Source organism: Cervus canadensis, chromosome 31 (genome assembly GCF_019320065.1).
Source record: "Cervus canadensis isolate Bull #8, Minnesota chromosome 31, ASM1932006v1, whole genome shotgun sequence".
NCBI classification, from domain to species: Eukaryota; Metazoa; Chordata; class Mammalia; order Artiodactyla; family Cervidae; genus Cervus; species Cervus canadensis.
In genome coordinates this window covers 37,790,449-37,805,276 of record NC_057416.1, presented here as the reverse complement: position 1 = coordinate 37,805,276, position 14,828 = coordinate 37,790,449, and the positions used below count along the sequence as shown (strand labels likewise).

At 35.6% G+C, this 14,828-nt stretch overlaps 1 protein-coding gene across 3 annotated transcripts in view; it reads right to left on the bottom strand.

Annotated features, from left to right (window-relative positions):
- The window catches only part of TOP2B (DNA topoisomerase II beta), a 61,188-nt gene that overhangs the window by 25,443 nt on the left and 20,917 nt on the right, over positions 1-14,828 (bottom strand). For all 3 annotated transcript variants that reach the window (XM_043454579.1, XM_043454577.1, XM_043454578.1), the window contains exons 6-18: positions 14,014-14,111; positions 13,110-13,322; positions 9,700-9,873; positions 8,177-8,278; positions 7,957-8,094; positions 6,165-6,303; positions 5,692-5,849; positions 5,420-5,545; positions 4,169-4,279; positions 3,982-4,087; positions 1,672-1,781; positions 735-827; positions 524-638 (exon numbers count right to left, since the gene is read on the bottom strand). In XM_043454579.1, coding sequence (XP_043310514.1) covers positions 524-638; positions 735-827; positions 1,672-1,781; positions 3,982-4,087; positions 4,169-4,279; positions 5,420-5,545; positions 5,692-5,849; positions 6,165-6,303; positions 7,957-8,094; positions 8,177-8,278; positions 9,700-9,873; positions 13,110-13,322; positions 14,014-14,111 — 1,683 coding nt within the window. The remainder of the gene's footprint in view (positions 1-523; positions 639-734; positions 828-1,671; positions 1,782-3,981; positions 4,088-4,168; positions 4,280-5,419; positions 5,546-5,691; positions 5,850-6,164; positions 6,304-7,956; positions 8,095-8,176; positions 8,279-9,699; positions 9,874-13,109; positions 13,323-14,013; positions 14,112-14,828) is intronic.

The window sequence follows — 14,828 nt, the reverse complement described above, 5'->3', positions numbered from 1 at the left end:
TTAAAAGTTATAAAATCAAAAAGCTCTAGATAAAGGATTAAAATCTGTTCCAACTACTGGGTAGCAGTTTAATTTTTTTGTCACATTAAGTAAGTTAAAGCATTAGATTTTGGGTACTGAGGTCTACAGCCATACCACCCTGAATGAGATTTATCTTGTCTGATCTTGAAAACTAAGTAGGGTTGGGCCTGGCTAGTACTTGGATGGGAGGCTCTGGGTACTGAGGAGGTAAAGGTGCTTTTAAAATTTGGTCTGATAAATACTCTAGAACTTATCAAAAAAGTCTCCAATAATTTGGAGCTAAAACTTTAAAAATTTGCAAGCTATTAATAATTTTCTTTAGAAACTCAAAAAGGGCTTAAGATTTAAAGAATACAAAATATTTCAAAACTTCTAAAACATCTCAAAAGCAACTTTAGAATTTTTTTTAAAATTATTATAAGGATGGGTTAAAATACATGAAATTAAAATACACTCAATAACATTCAAAAACAAAAAAGCTTCTTAAACAAACACTACTTACCATCAACAAGAGATGGTATAGATCTTTCATTGTCTGAGTTTGAGAAGAGAATCAATTCTTTGTTGATAAAATCATTATAGGTCAAATGCTTGGTTGCTGTACCATATAAGAATTGCTAAGGGAAAAGTCACATAGCAATTACGTCATTATTACTACATGGATTTTTAGCCTTTCTCTTTCTTCCCCCAGATCACAGCTCTTTATGACTAACCTCTGGTAAGCCATGTAACCTACGCTGTCTCCGATCTTCCATAAAGTTCGTTAACCATTCTTTTCTGTCATCGATCTTCTTCTTACTGAATGCCTGAAAAATTCCAGATAATTTCACACATTAAAAAGAAATTAATTTCACTCTAGAATTAAAATTTATAAAAGCAAATAACTATTAATTTCTGGGAAATTATAAAGTCTTTTCCAATACTCTTTTATCAAAAATGCATTTGAATAGAAGTCTCTGAATTAAAGAACTATGAAAGCAGAGCATAATCTGAGGTGATGGGGAATGACACAAAGATTAACTAGGTTGGGCTTCGAATTAAAGAGAGACATACCCCAGCAAACCAAGACAGGGAAGGGAAGGATGGCAGACAGAGGAAAATGATATTGGGAGAGATTTCTTTTTTAATTTTTAATTGGAGTTTAATTGCTTCTGCTGTACAACAACATGAATCAGCCATAAGTATACAATACGCCCTCCCTCTGGAGCCTCCCTCCCTTCCCCGCTCCCACCCCTCGAGGGCGTCACAGAGCAGGAACTGGGCTTCCCGTGCCCTACAGCAGCGAGCTCGCTGACACGTGGTAGTATATGTATGTCAACGCTGCTGCTGCTAAGCCGCCACAGTCGTGTCCGATTCTGTGCAACCCCGTAGAGGGCAGCCCACCAGGATCCCCCATCCCTGGGATTCTCCAGGCAAGAATACTGGAATGGGTTGCCATTTCCTTCTCCAATGCGTGAAAGTGAAGTCGCTCAGTCGTGTCCGACTCTTAGCTACCCCATGGTCTGCAGCCCACCAGGCTCCCCCGGCCCTGGGATTCTCCAGGCGAGAGGACTGGAGTGGGTGCCAGTGCCTTCTCCAGCGTCAATGCTACTCTCTCTCAACTCATTCCCAACCCCCAGTCTAGAGAGATTTCTTAATTAACTTTGTTACCAAGGTAATGGCAGCATCATCTTCAGGACCAGCATATCTAAATAGGATACGGTGCCTTTCCATATCAGCAAAATATTCCTTGGCTTCCTTAGCTGTACTGGTACCCAACCCTGCATAAGTTTTAAAACGAAAGTAAAAATAAGCCATACAGAAAGAAAAAGACAAATACTATATGATCTCACTTATATGTGGAATCTAAAAAAACAAAAAGTAAAACTCATAGTAACACAGAGTAGAATAGTGGTTACCAGGGGCTGAGGGGAGAGGGAAATTGAGAGATGTCAGTCAAAAGTACAAACTTTCAGTTACGAAATGAATAAATTCTGGGGAATCTAATTACAGCATAATGCCTGTAGTTAATAATACCATACTGCATATAGTGAAAATTACTTAGAATAGACATTAAATGTTCTCTCCAAAAAAAAAAAAAAAAAAAAAGAGCTGTAGAAATGATTAACAAAATCCAGAATGTGGGAAATGAAACAGGTCAAACTATCCAACATTTTAAACAAATAAATTACATGGAAAACAGAAAAACAATATAATAAGATTTAATAGACCTATCAACCAAATGCAATGTGTGGGCTCTGTTTGGATCCTGATTCAAAAGTATATATATATAAATGAACATTTTTAATATAGTCAGGAGAATTTTAACAGATTGAACATTTAAGGTTATTAAAGAAAGGTATGATAATGGTATGATGGGCAACAAAAAATTCTTTTAGAAATACATACTAAAGTATTATAGAAATTAACTATATTATTAATGCCTGGAAGTTATTAGGTGGGTACAAAAGTAACTGAGGTTTTAGACCAAGAATTTTAAATCATTATAATTAGGCTCAAACACATCTTTATTAATCAAAATAGGAACCAGGACAGTCAACACAGTTTTGCCAACAAGAAATGCTTATTTATTCTTGTAGCGTAAAATTGGTGCTTCAGGAATCAACAAGCTCTTAGGAAGCATTTTCTGCCTCCTACTTGTGGAAGCAGTTTCCCTGCAAAAAGTTGTCGAGATGCTTGAAGAAGTGGTAGTTAATTGGTGAGAAGTCAGGCGAATATGGTGGGTGAGGTTAAACTTCATAGCCCAATTTGTTCAACTTTTGAAGCGCTGGTTCCGTGACAATGGTTGGGCACTGTCGTGGAGAACTGGGCCCATTCTGTTGACCAATACTGCTGGCACTGCAGTTTTTGATGCATCTTATCAATCCGCTGAGCATACTTCTCAGATGTAATGGTTTCTTCAGGATTCAGAAAGCTGTAATGAATGAGATGGGCAGCAGACCACCAAACAGTGACCATGTTTTTGTTGGTGCAGGTCTGGCTTTGGGAAGTGCTTTGAACCCTCTTCTTAGACCAACCACTGAGCAGATCATCGCTGGTTGTCATATAAAATCCACTTTTCATCACACATCACAACCCAATCAAGAAATGGTTAGTTCTTATTGCATAGCACAAGAGAAGACTTCAAAATGATGATATTTAAAATTTTTGTTCAGCTCATGAGGCACATACTTATCGAGCTTTGTTCACCTTTCCAATTTGCTTCTAATGCCAAATGACCATAGAATGGTCAACGTTGAGTTCTTCAGCAACTTCTTGTGTAGCTGTAAGAAAATCAGCTTCCGAGATGGCTCTCAGTTGGTCACTGTCACCTTCCAATGGCTGGCCACTGCACTCCTCATCGTCAAGGCTCTTGTCTCCTTTGCACAACTTCTTGAACCACAACTGCACTGTATGTTTGTTAGTAGTTCCTGGGCCAAATGTGTTGTTGATGTTACAAGTTGTCACCACTGCTTTACAACCCATTTGAACCTGAATAACAAAACTGCTCAAATTTGCTTTTTGTCTAACATCATTTCCACAGTCCAAAATAAATGTATAATAAATAACAAGCAATAAGTCATTAACAAAAAGAACATATAGCAAGAAATGCACAGTAAAATGATGTATAATATAACCACATTTAAGAACGTATTCCAATATCAAATGACAAAGTTCAACAAAGGAAAACTGCAATTACTTTTGCACCAACCTAATATTTCAAACTAATGGGGTGGCAATGAGAAGAGTTCAGATGAAACAAGATTGTCCATGAAATGATGACACTTAAGTACATGGGAAGCCCATTAAACTATTCTCTCTACTTACATAAGTTTTCCATAATAACCCTTTAAAAATCAGCAATAGTTGTTTTTGAAAGCTAAAAGAGATAAACTTTCAAAATATTTTATAATGCTCTCTTAACAGGAAATTTATGTCAATAGTTAAGTTCACAAAATTTTAATGTTTTAGAATACAGACCTTTGTAGTATTTTATTTTCCAGGCTTTCTGGTTTTCTATATGTTTTTTCCACTCATCAAATTCAGGAATACTGTAGAAGGAAAGTTCCTGCTTATTTTTGCTAGCCTTAAATGAATAATAAAAAAAATTAGTTTTTCTGCTACTACTTAAGACCATAGTATAAAAGTACATTAATGTAAATAGTACCTTTACAATAGGGGTAATGAACTCTTCAAGAAAACCATGCTTCAAAAGTGATGGCCAATTGTGATGGATGAAATTAATAAGCAGGCCTTTTATGTGAGAACCATCTTGATCCTAAATAAGTATCAGTAAAGAATGTCATGATAATTTTATGAAATATAATTACTTACATAATCAAAAATTTAAATATATGAATGCAGCAATGAGGCAAAATTCCACTCAAATTTTAGAACTGCACTGTACAAAACAGAAGAGATTATTCTTGGGATGATTAAAGAATTTCTTTCTTAAAATTCAAACAAAGAATATAGCTATGTGATAGACTGAATCTTTCTGTCACTATAAAACATACTACCATTATCTTTTTTATAGTTTTCCCAGATTTCACGAGAAGACAGAAATACAAGGAACACAGTTACAATGCCACTTCACTGAAAGGAGAAACCTATGGAATACAAGTATTCACAAGTCTTCTCTTAACATAAAAACTGATACATTTCTGCTTAAAACTACACAGCAGCTTCTCAGTTGCAGATTTTCCTACAAATGCTTTCAGTTAGAGTACTTGAGACACAAGCAGTTGGATGCATATGAAACTCTTCAATTTTATGTGTATGCTTAGTCACTCGGTCATGTCCAACTCTTTGCAACCCCATGAACTGTAGCCCACCAGGCTCCTCTGCCCATGGGTATTCTCCAGGCAAGAATACTGGAGTGGGTTGCCATGCCCTCTCCCAGGGGATCTTCCCAACCCAGGGATCGAACTCAGGTCTCCCACCTGAGGATTCTTTACCATCTGAGCCACCAGGGTAGCATACGAAACTCTTCAGTTTTCTAGTTCTTGCCTAAGTACTGCCATTTTACTATTCAAATCCTCCTAGTTTTTTGTGCATCCCAAATCATGCTATCATAAACAAATATTAGCCATTTTCCTATTGATTAACCTTTCTTGCTTACAAATTTCACCATTTCCTTCCTGTTTACAGGCAAGCTTTAACATAATACTACAGTGTGTTCTACTCTTTCCATATTTACTGAATTTAAAAACATTTTAAAATAACTAACCAAAAAGGTGGCTACCATAAATTAGATAATGTAAAATGTACTTCATACAAACCTTGCCATTAACAATATTTTTCCCCTGTGAAGTATAATCATTTTCAATTTACTATGTTGGAACAAATCCCATGAAATAAATATCCAAAGGACATTCTGAAAAAGAGATGTTTTAGTATGTGGCAACTTTTAACCAACCTGATCAGTCATAATCATAATCTTTCCGTAGCGTAAAGTTTTCAGAGATTCTGCATCATCATAACTTTTCTTATACTGTAGACCAACTATTTTGATAATATTGTTTATTTCTGCATTTTCCATGATCTGTGCAAAAATGAAAAGAATTGGAAGTATTTTAAAGTGTCAAAATATACAAAAGAGGAGTCAGAATTGACACACAAAAAGGCAACAATTTTAGTTAAAGTAATAAATTGTCATACACACATGTGGGTACATATGTAGATACACACCTGTTTGTGAGAAGCTTCCCGCACGTTAAGAATCTTTCCCCTGAGGGGAAAGACCCCGTATCTGTCCCTCCCAATCACACCTAACCCAGACACAGCCAGGGACTTGGCAGAGTCTCCTTCTGTCAGGATCAGTGTGCACTCCAGGGAATGTTTGCCACCTAAGAGAAATTAGTAATGATACATATTCCAAATTTCTCAGTTTTACCAATGGAAAACATGAAACCAAAAAATTAACAATCACAGTGATAATAAAACACTGTAAAGAGTCATCTTATGCTCAGTATAATGTAAAAATGAGGTATATTTTATTGAAGCTTTATCCCCCCAAAATTGTAACATGTATGATATGTGACAATTTTAGTGAAATTTATCCTCTGAAAATAAAATCCTATATATGTGGAAAATTAAAACAGTCTATACCTGAATAAAAACTTAAATCAAAATCTAAAAACCGAACAAAAACTGAATCTTACCAGCATCATTAGCATCATCCAATTTGGGAATACCTTTGATTTTACTGTACTTTACTGATGAACACTTCTTGTTCAGCTGTGTCTGAGCCTTAAATTTCACCCAGTTCAGGATACTTTCCACAATGCCACAGTTAGAGGCCTAAAAATCAAAGAAGCAAGCAAGAAGTTCACAGACTTAGCTAAAATTAATGTAATACTTGGAATCTGGGCAGTTGTAAGGCAAAATGATAATAATAATGATATATGCTGGTAAATTATTCTAATTACAGTAAATTAATCCAGGCAACTATTCACCATGACCGATTATACTGAAATGTTAACACATGAGAAAAAGGCAACTTCACTACATATGAAAAAAATTTTATTAGAATAAACTCCATAAGAAATGTACACAGCTTTTGTTACAAGTTAGTTTTGTTACAATGAACACAGTAAAGGCTGATCCACCTATGAATTTACTACCTGGGAAATTATAGACACTGACATTTCTGATATCCTTCAACACAAAAACATGAATCTGGAATTCACTACGACAAAAAAATATTAACATGAAGGGAATATCAGGATAAACTCAAGAACTTATGAATAGTCCTTATTTTTTAAAGAGCTTAGTAGTAAGGATTTTAACATTATACATATGTGTCATTCTGCAGTGAGTTAACGGGTGATAAGATGTCAAACGCCACTCCCCCGAAAAAGTAAAGCATCTCCAAGTTTGAGTTATTTATTTTTCATCTATGTGGGTAGTTTGATTTTAGGTGTATGAAATAGTTTTCTGGAATGTTTCAAATATAAAAAGAAGTGAACTATGTTATCAAATCTAAACTTCCTTTGCCAAAAATGAAAAAGTATAAAAACTAAAATCAAATTACTTTATAAAAAGAACAACTGTTAAGAGGGCAGAAATTTGGGAAATGATTAGCATTGGGTCATCGGTATTCAGAATTCATTATGATCAGACCCAAAAGTACTATTCTATAGGCCTTTAGCTAAACCTAAAAATCAACTTTTGTTTTTGTTTGTGAGACCCTACCTTTGAAATTCCAATACCAAAATTTGACAAATATGTTATCTCTATTGCAATATTACACAATATTCCTCCAAAAAACTATAAACTGCCAAAGAGGAGGGGCTGTAATTTATTCATCTTTACATTCCCAGAGCAAACATAAAGGCACTTAATATATGTTTGGTGGCACTGGTGAACAGGAGAACTGAGGCAAATCTTACACAAAAATGACTATAAGAAATTATTAGCAGCCACAAGGCTCAGTTATAAATCTAAGACTATTTATAGTCTCATCTTGTTTCAGAAAGGTTAAGGCAGCCTAAATAAATATGTGCTAAGTAAAATGAAAAAAAAAAAAAAAGTATGTAGAATATGGTAAATTTTATGTTATGCATATGTTACCATAATTTTTTTAAGTTACATCTACAAAATCAGTAGATGAATTTGAAAGGAATGGAAAAGATGAAGACAGGAGTCCTGTGAGGACCTGTACATTTTTTAGAGGCAAAACTGGCTTTATAAAGACCAATGCAAACTAAAACATAATTAATTACATGATTTCCTACTTTAAAGCTTGGCAAAATAATCAACTGTTTTATGAAACACTATCTAACCTTTGAAGTTTTCAGAATCAAGCATTTTAGTTTTTAGTATAAATATGCCTGTATCTGCAGTTAAAATAACAAACTAATCAGAATAATTAGAATAAATAAATCAAAAAAACTATTTAATTAACTCTAAATTAAACAAAAAACACTGAAAAGTAATATACATTTTACTCACTGCTTTAAAAAATTTTTCTGATAGTTGGCATTTGGATCCAAAACTTTTGGGCTGCAAAGTCATGTTTTCCTTAGTTTGAGAATCAAAAGTTGGATTTTCAATAAGGCAGTTAATAAAAACCCATATATGATTTTTTACCTGTTGAAAACATCCAAAAAAAGGTCAATATCAGAATCGATATTACTTAACAATTAAACAGAATATATAAAACATCACTTACTTGAAATGGTTTCACTGACACACCAGCTTTGTTCTTTTTCTTAACTACTTCAATCAGTTTACCAACAACTTGGTCTACTACATAATCCACATGCCGTCCACCCTAAAGGGGGGGGGGCGGGGGACAGAATACAAAATCTTCTATAATTAAGGCAGCAAAACAGTAACATTCATACATTCATATTTTTCTAGAATGAGCATTTAATCTTCAACATAACTTTTTAAAGTTAGTATGACTATATTACTCACCCTATATACCAGAGGTAATATGGTAAGTCTCAGAAGGAAAGAGTTCGGATTTAAAACATAGTCTTTTTGGCCACAGAGCTAATTAGCAACTCTATATAAACTCCCCACAAAGTGAAAACAATCAAAAAGAGACACGGAAGTGAGAATGAACACTGGCCTGGTGGTAGCAATGACACTCACAAGATTGCCACTAAGGGACCATGGTAGCCATCAACAGTTGTCTATTCAATACCCATTCTTCCCTTTCACATTATAGACAAATCCAACTGTTTTTAACTGGCAACATGTCCAGTTACAAAGATTACCAATCTAGACTCCCTTGCAGCTACAGGTAGTCACTTGACCCAGTTCTAGCCAGAGATGCTAGCAGAGGTCTACTGGATGGGGTTTCCAGGAAAACTACTGCATTCCTGAAAAAAGCGGAGAGATTTAATTCACATACGAATTTGTCCAACTTAATTAATTCTCTCCTTAGGACTTGGAAGGGTGCAGCAGACATATTAAAGGCATGAAAATGAAAGCCACATGCTAAGAGAGGCAGAAAAGAAAGCCAGGAAGAGGACAGGACCCTGTGGACACTGTAAGGTCACAGAACCAGACTAAGACTGCCTACCATCAGTCCCCAGAAGAGGAAAAGTAAAACCTTCACATGTCTACAAACCACTGCATACTACGTTTCTATTACACATAATAAAATGCAATCAAATCTAACAGGATTTCTGTTGACTAGAAAAAGTGATGCTAGATTATAAAAAATAAGTTCAAACTTGAACAAGAGTGACAAAGTGATAGCTCATGGCTTTATTCCAAAATACACACTTATATTGCCCAATATTTCATTATGGTCAATGGATAAATGCCTATAGATGAGAAGAATTTCATTTGATTTGGAAATTTAAAAGCCTACAAAAAGGGTTCAAACTCCTTAGAACAAGAGATAAGGCATTTCATGATGTGATTCCAAAACAGACTCATTTCTTATTATTTGTTCTTTTACACTCAAAACTCAGAACACAGAACAAGGAATTTGTTATCATTCTAAATTCTGTAAAATACAAATGTATTCAACTATAAGCTCTAATCATGTAAATTTACTTTTCAATGGATGCTTAAATAAATAGTAAGACAGATATTTCATAGAAAATATACTTTTATTTTCATAAGTCAATTTTGATTTCTCAAAAGCAGGGTGGAGGGATTTTTTTGTTGTTTTATCTTGTTTTTAATGAAGACTGTTCAACAACTGATTTGGAAACAAAGAATTAGTTTACTTACTTTTGTTGTTGCAATGCTATTTACAAAGCTGATTTGCTGGAATCCTTTTTCACTCAATGTGAGACAAACATCCCATCTTTCATTTGCAAGTTCATGAATAACTTTTAGGGCCACTCCAGTTTCATCCAATTTGTCTTTCACATAAAGATCTACATAACTGCGAAATCCGTTTACCTAAAATTTAGAAAACAAAAACAATGAACAATTCCTCTTGCACTGGCAGCTGAACTAGGTGAACACCAGCCAGTTCAGACATGTAGAAGGGAAGGCTCAAAGAAGACGTTTTCTTCTCCTTTATAAGAAAACAGCTGATTAAACAACAAATTTTCTATGCATCTTCAAAAACCTGAGATCACAGGACAGCTGAGCATCCAAAATCTGAAGAGAGCTGGTGTTTGGAGGGAGAGCAGAACCTAAATTTTTGTCTTATCTGGGCAGAAGCTGCTTGGTATGGCATAAACCCACGGGAACCTGGAACCAGAGCTTCTGATGAACCTCTTTCCACAGACGAGTGTGGACTAGTGAGCGTGAGAAGCACCTGAAGGCTGTGGTCAGAGGGGTTCCCAGTCTTTCACAGGTGTTTCCTCACAGGGTAGATCAGAAAGAATTTAGAAAAGTGACCCTCATGGGGCCAGGTAGAGAACGGCAGCCACTAGGAATTCAACCCAGACACTTCACTCATCAAAAAAAAAAGAACAGCTTACTTCACAGCGGGAAGGACACTGCTGGAAAGCAGTGGTGAAATATCACCAGAGCTGGGATAAAGTACTTCCGCCCAGTCCCACCCCTCCTATGCCCATCCCATTCGCATCTTAAAAAGGCTTATTCTGCAGGGTAGGGAACCTGAAGGACACAAAAGGAGATCACTGGTGTGACCTGATGCAACCAGAGAACAGAGGACAAAGGGAACGGCTCCACCTCAAGAGGAGGCGTAGACACTCCTGTGAAGGCCAAACCCCGAGACACAGGCCCCAAGCATTCCAAAGCCTGAGACTAATCAGACATGGGGTCTCCCACAACCTATACCCAGGCTAGCAGGCCTCCAATTGTAACAGTGGTTTCCAGCTGGAAGAGCTGCAAGAGACCCTCCTGGAGCAGCAGCTCCAAGGCAAGCCCCAGTGCATAGAGAAAGGACAACAGAATCTGAAGTGCCCACAGCAACAGCAGACCTCAACACTAGTAACGCAGCAACCACAGCCTGCAAACACCGCCCACTCCCTGTACAGATTAACATAAATCCTCACACGAAAGCCTATTCACGTATTCACTATGCTATGCAACACAGCTGGTGTTCAACAGAATCTCACAAGGTATGCCAAAAGGCAAGGGGAAAACACAGTCTGAAAAGACAAATCAATCACCAGAACTTAGGTATGTCGCAGATGTTTTAACTATCAGATAGGACTTTGGCTACCTGATGCAAAGAGCCAAATCATTAGAAAAGACCCTGATGTGGGGAAAGATTGATGGCAAGAAGAGAAGGAAGGGGACTGAGGACGAGATGGTTGGATGGCATCTCTGACTCAATGGACGTGAGTCTGAGCAAAGTGCGGGAGACAGTGAAGGACAGGGAAGCCTGACATGCTGCAGTGCATGGAGTCACAAAGAGTCAGACACAACTTAGCAACTGAACAACAACGGCTAATAGGTTAAAGTCTCTTGTGGAAGTTGCATATTGTCTAATGTGCAACTTCAGCAGAGAGACAGAACCTTTAAGAATGAATCAAATGCTAATGCTAGAAATCAAGAAAAGCAGAAGATAATGAAGAATGCCTTTGGCAGGCTCAGCAGTAAACTTTACACAGTAGAGGCAAAAAAGTCAATGAACTTGAAAATGCAGCAACAGAAATCAAACAAACTGAAACTCAAAGAGAAAACAGAGTGAATAAAGCAGAGTAAAACATCCAAGAGCATGGGTCCTACAATTTATGCATAATTAGACTCCCAGAAGGAAAAGGAAGAACAGCAGGTTAATAACAGCCAAAATTTTTCCAAAATTAGTGACAGACACCAAACAACAGATCCAATAAGCTCAGGAGACGCCAAACAGAATTAAGTACCAAAAAGAAAATCCAAAACCAACAAAAAACCCTATATATACAACTGAGCATATCATACTCAAAAAAACAAAGACAAATAGAAAATCTTCAAGGCAGGCAGAGGAAAAAGAAATCTCTTACCAACAGAGCAAGGAGGATATGAATTACAGCAGACGCCATGCAAGCAGGAAGACAACAAAGTAACATTTTTAAGTGCTGAAAAAAAAAACAACTATTGACTATAATTCTATACTCAGTGAAACTCTGTATCCTTTCAAGTGAAGGAAAAAACTCTCTCAGAAAAACATAAACTGAGGGAAACTATTGTCAGCAAAGGTATCCACAGGAAATAAATGTTAAAGAAAAATCTCCAGCCAGAAGGAATATAAAATAGGTCAGAAACTTAGACCTACACCAAGAAATTAAGAGCACTGGAGATGGAATAAATGAAGGTAAACTATAACTCTATTTTTTATTGCTCTAAAGTATAACTGACTGCTTAAAGCAGTAGCAACATCAAGTCAGAAACTTGACACAGTTAAAAAAAAAAAAAAATCAATGAACTTCACTGTTCAAATATTTCTGCCATAACTTTTTCAAATATTTCTTCCTCCTCATTCTCTCTCTTCTGTTGTTTAGAGAACATGCCAAAGCGAAATGTATGATGAAAAGGGCACAGGGGCAGGAAGGAGCTGGGGATACACTGCTATAAAGGTTTTGCTCTACAGTGCAGTTCAGTCGCTCAGTCGTGTCCAACTCTTTTACACACCAAGTGACAAATCAAGGTGGACTCAAATTACCTACAAATGAGTATTATAAACCCTAAGGCAATCACTAAATAAGTTTTAAAAATAAGAATAATAAGTAAAGAGGATTCTTAGGGGGCACAGTGTTAAAAATTTGCCTGCCAATCAATGCAGGAGACGTGGATTCAATCCCTGGGTTGGGAAGATCTCCTGGAGAAGGAAATGGCAAGCCACTCCAGTATTCTTGCCTGAAAAACCCCATGGACAGAGGAGCCTGGCAGGCTACAGTCCATGGGGCCTCAAAGAGTCAGATATGACTGAGCAACTGAGAACATGCACACACACATAATAAGTAAATAGAAAAGATAAAGTGAAATCATTTTTTTTTTAAATGCTGAATTAAAACCAAAGAAGGCAGGATACAAGGAAATAAGTAACCAAGAACAAACACAATAAATCAACATATAACAAGATGTTAAGCTTTAATCCAAATGTATCAATAATTACTTTAAATGTCAATCATCTAAACACACTTGTTAAAAGAGATTAACAATTTAAAAAGCAAGATCTAACTATAAGCTGTCTACAAATTAATAAAGCATGAGCTATTTTAGAAGACACTTACGGGCAACTTCTTTCCATTAAACATGACCTTGACTCCCTTGCAGGAACCAGCCAAATCATAAGCTCTTCTGGTCATGAGAGCCACAATATCCCTGTCAAGTTTCTCCATCTTAAATTTGGACAGATCTGGTTGGAATGTTATACATGTGTAATCTTCACCATCAAAATGTTTAATTTTGGCTTCAGAAGTCTTCATCATATTATTCATCCATGTCTTTAAGAGAATATTTAAATATTTCTATTGTGCTTCTATATTAGATAATACATAAAGACTCAGCTAATGAAATACATTCATTTACCACAACGAGAACCATTTTCCAACTTTCACAACAAACCAATCTTTAAAACTATACTATAAATGAAGACATTTTAGATAAAACTATTATAACAACCTCATACTGAAAATAAGCAAAATCAACTGAACAGCTTTATATATTGTTAGTTAAATCTTTCAAAATCTACAAATGACCATAAAGAATTATACAAAAATAAAAAGGTACAATGCTTTTCTGACAAAATTATTTTAGCTTACATAAAATTTTCAAAGGTCTACAGAAGTGAAATATAAAAATTTGAAATATAAATGATCAATCAACAAGGAAACTTTCAAACATGCTAAGCTGGTGCATTTCAATTAGACTGTGAGGTTCAAGACATTTTCCCTATTGCTTAAAGAGGTTAAAGGAAAAGTCTGTCAAATAAAGCATTTTGTTTTAAAGGCATGGGAGGGAAACAGATTTATGTAAAATCTCCCAGGCATTCTGTAGCCTTTTTACTCTGATGATTTGCTTAATGCTTAAAAAAATAAGTTATATAGGTATCTAAGGTATTATATAGGTATTACCTTGGCAAAGCAACAAACATGATTATTCTTAAAAAAAGAATTAGTCACATTTCTATCATACCTGCTTAAAACTATGTTTATATTCTTTGCAAGCAGTTTCTACTGTAAACTTTGTACTGAAAATATTACAAAGTTTTGCACCATAACCATTGCGACCACCTGTAAGAACAATTAAATGTGAAAGGTTTAATGAAAACAATTTTAAAGGGACTTTGTTAACTCACCTACCATAGGGCAGGTCTACTGCAAAATAGCTTCCACTTATTATTTTAATCATTGATTGAATATTTCAAAGTATATTTAGATTTTTCATTTAAAGAAACATAATTAAGATTTAGCACATACAGTAATATAATTAAAATACACATTTTGTAGATTATCTTCATAACAATTAAAAAAAAAATTAAGCACTGTATCTTCAAACAATCCAGTAAGTCTATGTGAGTATGAATCTGAGCTTTCTATCACAGTCACTTCTAGTACAAAACTCTAATCTATATAACTTCCTGGAACTTTGGTTTTGGAAAAAAAATCATCTTTTAGGAAATGTAAATGAGTAGAAAAACAACTGGCTATGGTCAAAGCACTTTCAACTCTATAGAGTCTAGACTTTCAATCCTGACTCAAAGAAAATGGTTTAGAAGTAATTTAATTGATACCAAAAGACACAGTGCTTATGTAAAAGCAAATTGACAGATACAGGGTCACATGCATCTTACTTTCACCAGTACTCCAATTCAAAACCCAAACCATCGGCCGGGTCAGACAGAGCTCCAGGGGCTCTAGCAGAAGTCGATGTGCTGCGAGTTAAGTGTCTATCAGACTATGATCAAGACAACACTAATACATGATAGTTTTTATAGACATTAATTCTAA